The 17,864-nt window shown below is 28.1% G+C and overlaps 1 protein-coding gene across 1 annotated transcript in view; it reads left to right on the forward strand.

The window, feature by feature from the left end:
• Nucleotides 1-17,521, forward strand: part of LOC129984553 (uncharacterized) — a 34,964-nt gene extending 17,443 nt beyond the window's left edge. The window contains exons 2-4 of the mRNA XM_056094461.1: nucleotides 8,730-8,861; nucleotides 14,086-14,293; nucleotides 17,045-17,521. Coding sequence (XP_055950436.1) covers nucleotides 8,730-8,861; nucleotides 14,086-14,293; nucleotides 17,045-17,340 — 636 coding nt within the window. The 3' untranslated portion in view covers nucleotides 17,341-17,521. The remainder of the gene's footprint in view (nucleotides 1-8,729; nucleotides 8,862-14,085; nucleotides 14,294-17,044) is intronic.
• Nucleotides 17,522-17,864: the final 343 nt, after the last annotated feature.

The following is a 17,864-nucleotide window of genomic DNA, read 5'->3' on the forward strand; positions in this document are numbered from 1 at the left end:
AAAAAATTGAGTATGCTATACAGGAATAACTCAATGTAAAAGAGATGGATTACGAGTACAAAATTAAAAAATAAATTAAATCTTCGCAAAAAAAAAATGAGTTTTCCGCCGTTGTCGAATTCATATATTATCTGGCATTTTGTACATATAGCTTCGAATGTCATCTGATTTTAAGAATCTAGAAGGTTTTGAAGCACTTCAAAAGAATCCCATATTTCGACAAGGTTGTAAAATTAAAAATTCTAGCATTTTTCACATCTTTGTCATCCACATTCATTTATTTCTTTTCTATATCCTTGAAGGACAACAATTTGTGAAATATTATACATAATATAACACATATAAATATTTAATTATTTTTATATAAGTACTTCACATAACTTATCTTCATTATTTACATGCTATTATTAGAACAATTTTATGGACTTATCTGTTAAAAAACTTAATCAGTTTCACTTCAAAATTTTAAAAAAAATATATTTGAAAGAACGATTTTATTATCGTATTAGTATTCAGCTTACTTCTTGTATAAATGAACAGTTCACATACAAATTATTGAACCTAATGAGTTGAACTCTGAAAGATAATATGACTTAAGCTCATTAATTTTTGAAAGGAAACAAAATCCATGAATATAAATTTTTGATAATAATTGTTTTAAATGAGACCAAACTAATTAATTCCTCGAAAAATCGATCTTACGTATTCACGGAACGAATTTTGTTTGGTATTAAACGGAATATTATAGTTTAGTCTACCATTACCATTATGATAAATGCTGTGCTAATGGTTTAACATATAATCAGATCATAAAGAACCTTCATTAACATCTTTTTTTTGTGTGTGCGTCTCGCTTCCATTATAGCCACGGTCGCCGTTTCAAAGCAGGCAGTGTGTGAAATTTAAATGGGAATGAAATTTAACTCTCGTAGCTTTGATTAACGAGAGAGACAATTATCTCCTGGATTTCTAAGGACAATTTCATTTCGCTCGCGGAAGCTGGGAAAAAAAGCACACTCAAGTGTTCTTATCAGGCCCTGACTCCTATTCTGATGGTAAGGTCGTCTTTGGGTGGCTGGTGAATCAGAAGTATTTTGAGAAGCATTGCTTCCTTACTTGCATTTTTAGATATGAAATAAAGGGAGTTCCTTAATTTTTTTTCCTGTTCTTGAAACAATGTTACGCATCATAGCTTTTAAAACACTTAACGGTGCTTACGTCAAAAGAGATTCTTCGCGTTTTCTGGGAGAAAGTTAGCTACAAGAAAAACGCATTTTAATTGTGTTCCAGTATGTGGGAACGTTTTCGCTATTTATTCGTATATTTATATTAATTATTCATATATTATATTGCAGTTTTATAGCACTGCAAACGATTTTTTTAATTCATTTATATTAAGTAATAAATTCACTATTGCAAACAATTTTTATTTTTAGATTTATATTTAATGGATTAAATTCGCTACTACAAATTAGGGTGGGTTTTTATAAATGTTAATCGCAGCATCATAAGTTAGTATAATTTTGTGAAACGATTTTCGAATGAGATTATTAGAGATTTGAAAAACTACCTGTTTGAACGACGAAGTCTGATGAAATACGAGAATATAAAACATTTTACTTCTCTAATATTAATCTGCGTATGTTGACATGATTATAGTTTTTTTTTTTTTTTTGGAAATTGGAATATTTTGAAACCTAAATTTTTATGATTAACTGAATTAGCAATAATTTGAATTCTTAGTGAAATATTATGCTGATAATATTTTTATATTGTTGATGATGATGTTGTGACAAAGCAATAATTATCTGTCATTTCTACGAAAAAAAAAACATTTTTAAAATATAGAAATTTTAATTTACTATTTAATATTTGTTTTTGCATAATAAACAAATTTTAACTATCCAAACGTTGTAATATTCAAAAGATAATATAATGCAAAAGATATCTAATGCATAACACCAGGTGCATATTGATAATACATTTTATTTTAAATTCTTTGGCCTGAAAGAAAAATTGTAGCTAAGATTTCAAGATAGACAGCTAAGACTTTTTTCAGTTACATGTCGAAATATTTTCCCTCATATAAGTAGTATGTATCAACACATTTTGACAGCAATAACCGTAACTGAAAATTTCCAACAATGTAGCAAGCTTTTTATGAAGTATTACTTGACGATCATTCATTGTTGTTATTTTGTAGTTGCATTCCATTTAAACCTCATGCACACTTGTTAGTTGTACATTTTATCTGACTGTAAACTTTTTTTCCGTTATAGAATAAAAATTCAGGGCAGTGTTTGCAACCGAAAAGCTTAGTGCTTTGTCATTGAATTTTTTTCCCACATAAAGCGAAATATTCCGATGACCCAGAAAAAGAATGCAGTTGACCCCCATTACCTTTTTTATCTCTTTTCCAGATCTTTTTGTTGCATTCCAAGAACCTAGATCAGAAGTTTTATAAAAAAGGGAGAACAACACGCATTCCCTCGTAAACTTGGGGATTATATATATGAATCATTCTGGATGTTATTGTCGATTGACGCGTCTCTTTTTATTAGCAAAGAGCAATGGCAGATTTCCTATTTGACAGCTGCCTAGACCCTGGGATGAGGGGAGCTTTAGATAGGTCGGCTAAAACATGTAATTAGTCTGGTTGCTATATAAATTTTTTTGTAAAAAATGAAAATTCTATGAATTTATAAAATATTTGGATAATATTACATCTTTTCGAGTATAATTTATTAGACCCTCTATCTATTTCATTAGTTTCACTTTGTTATTACAGTATTTATAAAACCGAGCGTCTAGTGGAAGCGACCCCAATCATGAGTCATAATAAATAAATACACAAATGCATGTACATTTTCACAGTTATTTAAATAAATCATTAATTTAAAATAAATTAATTTAATCAATTAGTTAAATACGTAAATCTGCCTCTGGTAATGAGATTTTATAGGACTTATGATCTGAAATCAATTGAAATAGAACGGTTTATTTAAGCATTTTTTACACTGGTTGCGATAAACAACTTTTCAGTTTAATTTAATATAATAGAAATTTCGAAGAAAGAATGGAATAAAGGAAACTATATCATAATGCAGCCTTCGACACATTGTTGAGGTTGTGCTTCTGTTCGAAATAACTTCATTGCCATCATTTGATAAATTGATTTGGTTGATTTTTAAAGATAATTTTTGTTTAATTGCAATTCATTGTATTCTCATGTGCATTTTCTTTTGAACCGTACCTATACTTACTTCTACGTGTGTTTTGAACTTCACTTGGGGGGGGGGGGGTATTGAGCATGCATTATTGATTTTTCCTGAAAACCTACTGTATCAGAAATCAGAACTGATACATGCCATTTTGATAACATATCCAATTTCTTTTATTTAATTAATTGCGTTTCTATATAATATTCACATTACATAAACAGAGAACCTAAATTTTGAATGAATTTTGAACGAAATTTAACACAGGCCTATAATTTTCATAAAAATCAGATACTGAAATTCATCTCTCTATATTGAATTGTTGCTTTTTCATACACTCAAATCGATAGACAGGCAGGCATTCAACCTATTGGTAGATTTGATCTAAGATGGGACTAAAACCTAAAATTTTAATGACAAAACAATATGCCAAATTTCATCAAATTTTCTTTTGAACTCTACTCGAACAGATAAACTGATCACAGATCTGATCCAAAATTTGATACAAATTTAAAACTTATCACGAAAAGATACAAGTTATCTTATTGACAGACAGGCGTTGTTCTAAAAATCTTTTTTTCTCCCCCCCCCCCCTCCTTTTATCTCAGAGATATATAAAATGTGGAAATTCATCCAATTTTAAAATAGACTTTTTTAGACGATTGCAGTGCTTGTAAACGAGTTACTTTAAATATTTTTCTTTTAAAGTATTGAAAGTAGGTACGAATGGAATACACATAGCTATTAAATGCATAGTATAAGAGCTGAAAATGACTATATTACCCATATTCATGGTAAAATGTAAAACAAATTCTTTAATATAAATTTTTAAAGAAATCATAAAAACCTCAATCTTGATTAGAAATGAAATGTAAAATGAATAATTTTGAGTTGTTCAAACTGAATCAAATTTGCTAGCTATTATTTTTACTAAGGCATCATAACTCTCACGAAGAATGGAAGAGCTAAAGAATCCCGATTTGTTACAGATGTGGAAAAAGAAACCAGAAACGGGGCAGTTCATCATCGGCAAAATACTTTTATTTCATTTGACAGAAAAAAAGATTAAAGTAGAAAACTATGTAATCTTTATTCTTTATTATAACTCCATAGAGTTGTGGGAATTGAATTCTTTTATATGGAGGAGGAATATCTCTTTTCTTTCAATAAAAATTCTACGTCATAATTCCACGAAAAGTAGCCTTTTGTGAGATGCTGTCAAAAATAAACTAGGAAACATTAAAAATTTGCTTAATTTTTAAATAACTTTTATTTTAATTATTCATTAAAATAACAGTTAATTAAAATTTAATCATAATAATTTATTTTATTCACTATGATATTTAATTTAATTTAATTTGTTTTATTTAAAAATATTTTCAAAAATTATTAAAATAAAAGGAAAAGATCGAAAATAAATTTAAATAAGATTGGTTAATTTATTTTAAACTTATCATTATTCATTTTGTTTTAAACTATGTACAAAATAAAAAGTTATTTTAAAGCTGTGTATATAAAGCTATGCATTTTATGCAGTAAAGTAAATCGAAGTAGTTCCATTTGTAAGCATTATTTTATTAAAAATTGATTTATTTAAATGATTTTGGCATTATATTAATGTTTAGAATTTAATTTTTAATAAAATAACAGGACTCAAAAGGAATGAATGGCTGAATGCTGATTTACACTTTTTGCACAATTGTTTTCTTGGAAAATTTTAATGAAATATTACAAAACTATTTATCTTTCCCAATTATTTTTGCTTAATATTATTAAAGGATCTTGGCAGAAGATTTATGATTGTCTATGAAACATCAAAATTCATTTTATTATATTTGACCCCCCTAAAAAGCTGCCCTAACTCGAAGTTAAGCAACCCTATCGTTGTTCACGTTGTCACTTTCTGGAAGCTCCCAAACAAAATATTTATTTGATAAGTATATGAAATAAAAGATATTAAGCAGCACTTAATTATTACAATAAAGTTTTGATTGTTAGTTCCCTAGTTGAACTATAATTCCCGCTTCTGATTATTTCATATTCATAAATAGCTTTCTGATTTGATACAGTTGACCTGATCAGAAATTACGATATTGAACGAACGGGAGACCATACTTCAAATCTGCTTAGATCTAATGCTCTGGTTTGATGTGTGAAAACCATCATTAATTGAAATTTTCAAAACCATAATAATAACTGAGAAACTTTTAGAAATTTTGCATAAAGGTAATTTCTTATTTCTGATTGAATTGTGCAAAATTGGAAATGGCTGTTAAAAATATGGAAATGGTCCCCTACAGAAACGGTGGCGAGGCTTCATTTTTTTCCCCTAATAGACACACAGCTGATAGTGATGTCATGCCGAAATCCGGGATGTATGCCCGAATCATGACCATTGTTCTTCATCTGGATACTCCGTATTTTGGCCTTCATGGGGTTTTTTTTCGCGACCCCCCCCCCTTTCCCTTCTACCGAACCACAAACTGAACATTAGATTCACTTTTGTAGGAACAATAGAAAACCATTTTCTGACAACGTGTACAAAAAAAAAAAAAAAAAAAAACCGGAATCTTTTTGTTTTGTGTATTATTTGGTTACTACTCCATGACTCGTAAAACATCAAAACATGATAGCTTATCATAATAATAAATATAAAAAAAAGATAAATTCAGAACACAGAAACACATATGCTTTTTTTTTTTGTCATTTGTGTTTACGAGAGACCATATTAAAAGATGCTTTAAATTAGTGGCTATTATTTATTTATTTTTTTCATTTATGATTCCAATAAAAGTCGTGAAATCCTGTTTGTAAGATCTCAATTTCAAGATCACGGTTACAAATACGATTCCATCAAATATTGCAGTATGTGCGTGAGCCTTCTATACGTTAAATCTTGCATTAATTTCCAGCTACTGGTGTGATATGAAAATTTGGAGAAATGCTATTTGCTCGTATATCATTCTTGTTATCTGATCACGGTTCAAAATCAGTTCGTATAGCTTCAAAACTGGACTTTTATTTAAATAAATTATATGAAGTCGGTTGAAAAAAATTCACTGCTGTAATATTACAAAATAAATAAATGTAAAATTTATTTATTTCTGCCATTTATATAAAATAAATAAATGACAGATTTATTTTGCAATGATGGAGCCGGGCGGGCAAATTTATTATCTTTTAGATTGTTCAGAAAACAAAATATTTTTAAAATTCAGATTACTCCAAACTATTTACAACTAAATGGAAAATCTTAGGATATGAATTTTTTTCTGAAAGATTGTTTAATGAGTCGTTGATTTTGGCAATTTTCCCAATAGTTGTAATATAAAAGAAGAAAAAAAAGTGTTTAAAATTCGAATTGTATTTTGAAGTTGGGGTAATATGTAGAATGTGATAACAAAACATCATCTTGCAGCACTATGTCTAGCTTGCAATTCTTTGGCTTATTTTTAATGTATTTTACGTTTCAAAATACTTTCCATTTAGTTAATTATTATTATTTTGGCTTTGAAGCGTTTATTATTATTATTTTTTTATTTTTGTAAAACCTGTTTTTAAAAAACACTATTTAAAATCAAACATTAATCATTAAAAGGAGGGAAAAAAAACAGCAGATGGATTTGTTTTATTTATTTTGTTAGCATAAACCATTAGACCTTTATTTTCATTTGCTGCTATTGAGCCGCATTCATCTGCTTGACTAAAGCGAAATATTTTTTACCATGATTTGTTTGTTTTAACTGAAAACGAAAACAGATGTATATTGCGCTTAGTTTCCCTGTTGAAATATTCCATTTCCTTTTTCTGGGAAACGAATCATCTGCGATCTACCGCTGAAATTCCTCTCTTCGTACTACCTCCTCGGTTTTCGGTCATCCGTTTTTACTGAGAAATTCGATTCTACCCACGCATGGGGGAGGGATTTTCTAGTGGGAAAACCGCTAATTAGAGTTTAATCTTAGATCTTTTCCGCCGTATCTGGGAATTTATCTTTGTATCCAAGCGCGCATCCATTGGATTTTTGTTTTCTAAGAAAAACATACGATCAACAAACAACATCCTAATTTCTATGAGGGTCGTCGTTTTTTTGTTTTTTGGGATGTTAACGGTTTTAGTTAGATCTATTTGTCAATACAATTAAAAAAAAAAAAGTATCTTTGCACACTTTATTTCACATGCTATTATGTTTGTAAAATGAAATCTATGATTCACTTGAGCATTCATTTCCTGTTGAAGTTTAGTTCCAAAATTTTGTACAATGGTATGTTCGTAATAGCAGTTCGGCGTTTGAATATTCTCCAGGATTTAATTAATCGATCAGTAATAATTTAATTGATTAATTTTAATTATGATCCCTCAAAAGCACTCTTCTGAGAGTGAATTAAAAAAAAAAAAGAAAGAAAGATTGATTGTAGGATTCGATTATACTTATTATAAGAAACTAGGGAAATATATTTGAGATGAAAAAAAAAAAAAAAAAATACTAAAAATAAAAAATATATATTATTTTGTTTATAAACTTTTAATGGTGAACATATGATTCTGATCGGAGAATGGAATAGATATTGAATAAGTGAAGTTTATTCGTGAAATTATTCACTACTAAAAATGTTTCTTACGGCATGGCTATAGATAATTGAATAATTCGCCTGGCCGCTTGGTTCTATTAATACAGCACTTTAGCCAATATCTTACTAGAATCAGAGGCGGATTTCCAGCTAGGCAGATGTTAGGACAGCAGAAAAGATTAATATAAAAACCTTATTTTTCTAATTGCCAAAAAAAATATGTTTGTCAAAAATACAAATTTTATAAATGATAATATTAACACTTTATCAAGTGTAATTGGCCGTATTTCTCATATGTTTTATTATATTCACACAATTCTTAGAATATCTATTTCAATAACATTGTATGCAAATTTGGATGCCGGGCAATCACAATAAATAAATAAATAAAAACAAACATGTATTATTTACTAAGTTAATAAAATAAAAATATATGTATTACAATAAAAGAAATCATTAGTTTATAATAAAAATGTGTTGAACTGTGAAATAAATGTCTTTTTAAAAGAGAGGCCTCATAATATGCACTGTCTAGAATCGCAAATTCCGCCTCTAATCGGAAAGGTGAAATACAGTAATAGTCTATGTGATTGTATTGGTTGTATTTTATTAAATCTCTTTCGATTGTCAACCTTTTTCATATTGATTTCACATCACTTCCAATTCAGCTAAAATTATATACTGTTTTTCGCACATCTTAAACATGTGAATTTTTCATTCTGTATTATTTTGGCGCAGCTATTATTATGCTAATGTTTGTATATTTTTCTTGCGGTTTCATTAAGTAGGTTTAATGAGTTGATAACGATAGATTTTTGCTATAGTTTTCTTATAGTAAGCTTATTTTAAATATTAACAATTAAATTATAATCAATGTTAATTTATGGTAATAGTGCTGTTATGTTTACTAGTATTCTTAAGTATCTTCTTCACTTTTCAGCAAATTCAAGAAAATATCGACCCCATTGAAGCTGAAACAAAGGCGCATAGTTCAAAGAAATATTCCAAAGAATATCAGAAGACTCATCATCATGGAGGGCATAAACACAAAAAGCACCAAGTTCTTGATGAAGTGAGTAACTTTCCAACAATATCTTCGCTTAACTAATTATTGGTAGTTTGAGTTAACAGTTGAGAAAGGCTTTATATGGTGTATAATTCACCTCATTTAAATAGACCTGAAAATGATCCTAATGTTGTTAAAGGTTATGTAAATATAATTATTTTATTTTATACAATAAGGCTTAAATTATAATTATGATAATAATTATGATAAAATCTTAAATTATATTTATAATTATACAGCCACTTGTAACTTTTCTACACACTATCAACGTCAGTTGCTTTGACTGTATTTATTTTTAATTCAAAATAATCGACAAATATAGTCTTAAAATTCGCTTTCATTTTCTAGAATTCAAAAAAAGTCAGCCTGCTTTTAACCAAGATTTTTTTTAAAAAATTATTATTTTATTATAGAAGGTAAATGTGAAATTATTGAAATATTTTTCTTGTTTAGATTTGTTTTATGCACATGTATATGCTATCAAAAGGCCTAATGTCGTTTTCTAAACAACCTGCATGCAATTTAAACAAAGTTCGAAGCTTTAATATAAAAGTAAGACTTTTGAAGTGTGATTAAGAACAAATGATGTTAACCGATGAGAAAAAGGCCTTTTTTATATTAAAATTATCAGATAATAAAAATGCTCGTCAACTGTTTTAGCAGTGAAGATATTTTGATAGCTAGATCTTTTAAGTTTGATTAATTAAGCTATAAACTTAATCTTAAGAAAGCAATATTAAGACATTATTTAAAAATCAAGGCACATTAGAACACATTTAAAATTTGAGAGGAATCTTTCTCTATGAATGGGAGCTAATATTTCGGATTGCTTCGAATTTCAAAAATTCGAATTCGGAATTTTAAAAACCTGCAATAATTTTTGAAGCTTTTTTAGTTATGTCAAATTTGTGAATGTTTCTAGCCAACATTCGATTAATTTCGATAAGCAAATTTTTATGTTCGTCTGGTTTATCAAAATATTTTACAATTAATTTTCTATTGTGATCGTCATGAAATAATGGGAGTTCTCTACAGTCCCTCAGTTTTTCTTTTGGTCATATTTGTTGATATATGTAATTCTAACTGCTCTTGAACTTAACAAGGACCAATTAAAAGCTTCCGAGATAAGAGAAAAATGTTTAGTACTTTGTCTCATAAAAGAGGAAGAGGTGTCACATAAATCAGCAATGAATGCTTGTGAGTAATTCTACACGAAATGGCACTCAATGCTTGTTAATTCATAGAATTAAGAATTACAAAGTATTACTCAAGATGTTTTTGCTATCTGCTTGTGACTAAAGCAAACTTATTTTTTGCTCGCTATGTTTTCTAATTAATCAATTTATTTCATTCTTTATTTTATTTATTAACTTGCAATGTCTTAAGACTTTTTTTTTTTAAATGCAGGATGAATAAAATCAGTGTACCTTTATCCAGATACCAAAAAGAACAAAATTAGTTGTTATAAAAACGTCAAATCTCTATTCGAAAGACGTTGTTTAGATTTTGAGGGCTTAAAATCAAATATAAAATGGGAGGCCTACCCCTTTTAATAAAAGAATGAATAAATAAATAAATAAAATCTTTTATTTTTTGTGTAAAAAACAAGAATATTTATAGCATTTATTTTTACTTAAATAGTAATACTTAACTTATAATTCATAAATATATATCAAATTATTACATTAGCTTTCAGCCAATTCATCGATTATCTCATTCCAACGGATAAACATATATTTTTCTAACTGAAATCTGTTGTTATAAGAACGTAGCAATTATTTTTTAAATAGACAATTACATTTTTTTAAAATTATTATGATTACTTTTTCACTGCCAAAATTTTGTATTAGGAATACAGGAAAGAAATCTGGCAAGACTTATTAGAGTTTCTGAAATACTATAAGATAGCTCAGTACAAGACTCCAGGCATATGTCCAATTGGCCGACCTTAATTACTGTTTAGTAGTAATGTGCATTTTTAAAGAAGGAGAAATAAATGACGCAAAAAAAAAAGTTCCACAAATGAATGATAGAGAAGGCAAATGAATCATCTTTGGTACATACGTATTTCAATCAGAATTCAAATAAAATCATGATACATAACTGATTTAAAACTATAAAGGGGTAGAATTCAATAGATACTAACATATGTCACAATCAGATATCAACTTGATTAACGTACATTAAGTACAAAAAAGTTTTTAAAAAATGTACTTTTTTAAGCAACAGTTAATAAGAAAATGATATTAATAATATGTAAAATTTATTATATAGTTTCATTAAATAAATATTCTTTGTAATATATTATTAATTAATATAATATCCATTGGGAATCACGAGAAAAGATTCTGAGATCAGAGCTCTTTATTAAAAAAAAGAAAAGAGGGGAAAAAAAAAAAAAAAAAGACGGACCTAAAAAAAAGAAAAAAAAAAAGACGGACCTAAAAAAAAATACTGTAAAACTGATTCAGTAATATTTCATAGAATTTTTCAATAGCTTTAGGGGACAGGTGTTGCCTCGAAACGGCACATCAGTCATAGGTTTGTTGCATGAAAAATTCGTGCAGTGTTTCGGTGATTTCAATAACCTATTGACAGATCCAGCTGTATGTTGATGGACGACCACTGGTTTATTGATACTGACTATTGATCAATAACTAAAGACTGAGCTGTGTGTGGATTTTAGTTTTGTGGTTTGATACGATCCTCAAGCTTAATAAGTATCCGCTAATGGTCTAAGTTAATTTTAGTTTGACATTATTCAAGAATATTTCTGTAAAGGGCTTTGCACACCTTATTTAAAGTTTAATGAACAGGACAAAGAAGTTGAAAATGAGGATTTCATGAAATTGGAACTTTAATGATTTTTCCAAGTCCAATCCTGAATTTTTATTTTCTAAATCTATAAATAAAAATAGATTTCAAAAATCCTTTTACTCAGATTTAAATTTGATTGGTCTGTCGTAATCTGATATTTTTTGGTTTTTTTTAAACAAACTTATTGTATTATTACTGCAATAGTAATCTTACATTATCTTACTTTAATTTCAGTGTCATTTCATTAACGCTTCTCCGCTTTTTTGGCTAAAATCAAATTATAATGCCTTTTGACGCTTTCGGCATACTTGCAGTACTGTAGCTAAATATTATTTTTGAGCTACTAAACAACAAATCAATCTTTCCTAACCAATTACCAAGGTAATTTTTTTTTTAGCCAATGATTGTAAATCCCATTCTTATATTGAAATATAGATGAAAGGCCAGGCTGTTGATTTTTATTATGGATTTTGTTTTGTATCAAAATGGTTTCGGAATTTATCGATTAATCTCAACCACTAATTTATGTTTCGATTAAAAAAAAAAGAAAGAAAAGCTTGCTTATGCGGTCAGTTTAAATTTCAAATTGCATATCTTTGTAGCTGAATTCCATTCAAATTTATTTTACAAAAGTGGCAAATAACTATCGACTGAAAAATTGTTACTTTGAATTTTAAATATCAGTGGTATTCCCCTCCCCCCTTCATTTCTATGTTACTCTTTGGTGATAAAATATGTTTTAACTACTAGATAATGCATTGGATTCCTCGTTGCTTTAAAGTTGCAATGGTGTAAGCCTATTTACAACAGACTAGCTTATACATCCAGGTGCAGTTGGATATACAAATCTATTTTAAGGAATTGCCATGGATCGTTTATGTTTTTTTACTTGCAGATGGTTTTACGGCACGACTATTGTTTCTTTTCTTGCAAATACCAGTTTTTAAGAATACCCTCTTTTCCTACAATAATCTTTTTGTTTTTTTAAGTGTAGATTATTCAAGCATAGTATCAACTGTAACTTCTTAGGAAGGGCATAGTTACTGTACCTTTAAAAATTATTTTTTACAACGAATGAAGAGATAAAAGTTTTTACTATTAACTTATTAACCTTAATTTAGGATGCGAGATTTTTTTTTCTTTGCAAAAAGGTTTTTATTCTGAGGTAAAATGTTGATAATTATTGATTCGATTATCTAAATTTAAAAATAGCTCATGGAAATGTATTATATTCTTTATAATAAATTAATTTGACAGTTTTTGAAAAAAAAAAAAAAAAAACTATATCTTCTTTTGCGAATGAAAAAAAATTTAATGCACTGTTGTGCTGAGAAATTATTTAGTTCCAAGTGTCATTTAGATATTCAATCTGAATCCGGTAGAAATATAAAGCAAGTTTTAGAAATTACAATTATTTTGAGCTTTTTTTATTAATTCGATTATTATTTAATTTTTTATACTATTTTTAGTATATACCTGTTTAAAAACTGCATACTATTTGTACAGTGCGTCATACGACATACATGATAAAACTTGCGCAAAATACCCATTAAGACCGATAATTGGATCTAGACCTATCAACTTTGTCAAGTAATTAGTTCTTGGGTTGTAAGTGCTGACTCAGAAAAAGTTTTTCATAATTTTTATTCCGTGTCTAATTTAAAATTATTCGAAATTTTAATATTTATCCTCTGTAACTTTGGAGTATATTATCATACGAAATAATTTTTACACTTTATTACTTTAAAATTACAGAAATATATTTCTTCTTCTTTTGCTGATATCAATTTAATTTTTCTCTAATTTTAATAAAATTGTCAAAGTCAAAATTATGATTCCCCAAAAGATAGACATGTGGAAATCCCCCCTTCCCCAAATAAAAGAAAAGAAATGAAACAATGCTCGAAGGAAAATCATTCCAAAAGTAAGAAAGAATTAAATAGTCAATGTACAGGAAAAAATTGTCAAAACTACAGCCAAACTGCCTCTCATATTCTTTTCAAAATGTTCACTAGAGAATAATTTTAAAATTAATATTAACATAAACTAATCAATCCTAAAATATCATGGCGAATTCGAGTCTTATTTAATTTTCCACTTTTTTAATTAATTTTTATTTTATTTTATTTAATTTTCACTTTCTGCTTACAGATATTGAAGAATTTGAAAAAAGTCTCTGATTTGCATGACAATATTAGGGGCCGATATCCTCCTAAACACTACTAACTACTACTAAAATCCTACTAACCAGACTCCTACTGGAGCCGAAATCCTACTAAATACTACTAAACAATCAATACAATTCTATACTATCAATACAAATCTACTCAATACATTTACTTCCATTCTTGAAATATTCTTATGCTGCGTTTGTTATAAAATCTATAAAAAATATATTTCTTTTTATATACAGCCTAAAAAAGTCGATCCTGAACCCAAACCGGCCCATGCCGATATTCCTGAGCCCGAGATCCAGTTACAGTCTGACATTGAGACGAGTAAAAAGGCCATAGAAGAACAAAAACAGAAAGCCGAGGTGGAAGATCTTCACTTGCAAGATTTAACTTATGAAGAAAACCTGAAGAAAGACAAGAAAAAGAAGAAAGGCCATCATCATGCTGGTTAGTATCTTGCAAAATCAATTCTTCCGCCATGTTTTAAAGAAAATAGCCATTGAAATAATGAATGTATTTCGTATTACTCGTACATTTTTTTTTTACTTTTTTAAAAAGCGTTTCGGTAAAATTAAAATAAGTAAGGTCATTTCTAGGAGAAACCAAACATGTTTTCTGAACAAATAAGTAATTGTATACTACTTATCTGTTCAGTAAGAATATTACGAAATTTCGTCTCCATCTTGTTCAGTGAATGGAATGTTTGCATTCACGCTAGAAAAGGAAATTCATTCAGGCATAATGCCATTGCTAATTCATTAATGTCAAAGTTGCTAGATAATGCGCACACATGCTTCCCCCCCCCCCTTTTTTAAATCTTTCTCATTAATAATTGTCTATGAAATAATAATACCTTTTTGTAATATGATTATAGTAGATTTGTCTTGAAATGAATTTTTTAGGTAGTTCGCTATTGTTATGCTTCCTCCATTTTTTGTTGCTGCTCAATTCCCTTCCTTATAAAAGTAAAATAGATTGTCACTTCATTGAAGCATTTTATCGTGATATTAGAATCACGTGATCTAAGTTATTTGTTTGAAAAGATCCTTCAAGCTTATCAAACGATCTTGAAATATGATACCTATTCGAGTTGTTATGTTTGATAGTGGGTTACTTATACAATGGCTCCATAAGTGTTTGTGCATTTCTAAAATGTGAAGAAAAGCTATAGTTTAGAAATAAATTCAAATATAAAATCTTATATGTTTTTTTTTTTTTTTTTTTTTCAAATCATATCACTATGTGCTTCTGAAAAAAAAATCCAATTTTAATTTGCTTTATTGTATTTTATTTTTAAATAAAAATGAAAAGGCAAAGGCAGAAATAAAATGCGTCACAAAAATGATATTACATTGAAAAATTTTCAGTTACATTTATAACTAAAATTATCGTTTGTTACTACTTTTTTTTTTTTTTTTTTTTGCATTTTAGAGATATTTTAAAAATCGTTTGGCTTTAATCTTTGTATACTTACTTCTCTATGTTCTGTTTATTTTTTTTAAATGGCTTATTACCATAAGAAAACAATAAATAGCATTCGAAAAGTGATTGATTTCCAGCATATTTTTGGTAAATTTAGCATACAGCTATACTAGTAAATTGATTCCAATATATGATAAAAGTTTTAATAAAAGAAAATCTAATCAAAAATGTGGTAAGAAAAGATCGTCCAGCAAAAAATAAGAGATTTATTGTTAGAAAAAATTTCGAAAAATCCACATTTGAATGCTGCAAAGATTTCTATTGAATTTCTCATAATGTTCCCTGCTTCAATTTCACCTGAAACTGTCGGCAAGTATTTAAATCAACCAAATTGTACAAAGGCTCATCTCGGATTTTTTTTTTTTTTTTTTTTTTTTAATTCGTATAAAGCCGAGGCTTTCCTTTCTTGATATTAGTGATAAATAAGTCTGAAACGTATTGGAATTATGTCTTACTTGGAAATGAAAGCAATTTTATATTTTTGATTTTGATGGGTGTATACTTGTGTGAAGAAGGGAGGGGGGAACGTAATACAAAAATTTAAGACAGCAAGCATGAGGGTGGAGGTGTCCTTGTTTGAAAATAAAAGTTAGCATCGAGATTAAGTAATTTAGTTATGTAATAAATTATTTTACATAATTGATATTATTAATGGAATAGTGAATCTTATTCTGTATTTAAACATAAAATAATCATGCTTTTTGTTTAAATACATTTTTATTTTTGTAAACTTAAAATTATGAGCATAAAATTTGGGATTCATCAGGAGAGGATCCTGAACACACTTCTCTTAACGTTGATGTTTGTATAATTTATACAAAATCTGAATCACTTCAGTCGCCGTATTTAAACCAATTTACCACCTCCATGAGAAGAACTCGAATTCTCGTTCAATAGAATCTCGTTGGAGAGAACAAAGATTTAAAAACACGTAGTAAAGGGAATTAAAGTATCTTAGGAAACAATGATGTAGCTCAGAAACTGTTGCCCTCTTAGAAAGTTTTCAAGAAAACTTGAATCACATTGTATTTGCCTGGAGAACCAATTTTACCAACCTGCGTGACCACAGTCAATAGTTTATTGCTAAAGCATATATCGGCATACCAGTTTTTGAACAATGCTATTTAAGAGCTAATAACTTTCTGACTTCTATATTTCTCTGTAATTTTTTAATACACTAGGCTACTCACTGCTGGGGTAGAGATAAAATGTTTTAACCTTTAAGTGCTTTTAAAAGAATATTTTGAAATACAGTTACTTTATGCAGAAATGTCACATATAACTTTAATTTTACATTGTACTTTGTTTTTTAAAAACCAAAGTTGCATAAATCTGTATAAATGATGCTGGAAAATGTGATTTAAAATCTACGTTTTGATTTAAAATTCAAGTTTTTAATTAATTAAGAACATTAATTGTTCAATCAAAACTCCTTTACTAAAAACTAACCCTTCCTCAACTGAAAAATGCAGTAATTAAATAAATTTATTATTGAATTACTGACATTCAAAATTAATTGAAAGGAGACAAAAATGATAGCGATGCAAAATGTTAAAAGTCTAAAAAACGTGGAGGCTTTTCTTGCTAATACTCACGAATTCCTAGACAATCGATTTACTGTGCTTTCTTTTACTATACATTCAATTTAAGGCTAGACTAATAGTTTTATGCATATATTTTTGTATTATTCTTCATTTAAATCCTATTATCTTGCAGAAAATGTCGAGAAACAAAGGAAAGAAAAAGACCAGAAACTATTCGCTGATCAGGAGGAGAAGAATCCTGTGGAAGAAAAAGTGATTGAAGATTCGTTCGAACCTCTCAAAGAAACACGTAACGAGGCGGAAAGGAAAAACAAAGGAAAAGATAAAAAATCAAAGGAAAAGACCAAGAATAATAAAAAGAAAGCTTTCGAAAAGAACAAGGATAAGAGCAAGAAGTCCAAGGATGGAAAAAAGAAGAATAATAAAGATAAGAAGAACAAGAACAATAAGGATAAAAAGAAGTGGTAGTGACTAGTATTAGTAGACTGAGTTGTAATTGATTTTAAAAATATGCGTTCGTGTAATCCATAAGCGGAAATATTTGCCACATTTCTTGTACATTCTCCAGTTACTCTGAAAGTTTCTGTGTCTTTTTGTACTTACTCTGTGTCTTACATTTTTCAATAAACGTACGTTTTTTTATTTATTATCCTTTTGCAAAGTGTATATGAATCTTTAGAAAATAAAATTAGGTATGTTGTATTTATCTTGAATACAATTTATGAAGAAAAAACTTACCTTCTTAAAATTTAAGTCGAGAATCCATAATTTTTATCCTTTTAAATGAACCCTTGATTCAATAAACATATGTGTTATATAAAGCCAAAGCAACGCAAGATTTGTTTCTTCTTTAAAAGTAATTCATTGAATTACGTATCTGTAGAATAATTTTCAATTTTACTTTTTATAAAAGATAAAATATAGATGAGTTTAAATTTAATAGAATATTAGAGAGACGTATTCCACAAGACATATTGAATAAAAAAGCATAA

Source organism: Argiope bruennichi, chromosome 9 (genome assembly GCF_947563725.1).
Source record: "Argiope bruennichi chromosome 9, qqArgBrue1.1, whole genome shotgun sequence".
In the NCBI taxonomy this organism is placed as follows: Eukaryota; Metazoa; Arthropoda; class Arachnida; order Araneae; family Araneidae; genus Argiope; species Argiope bruennichi.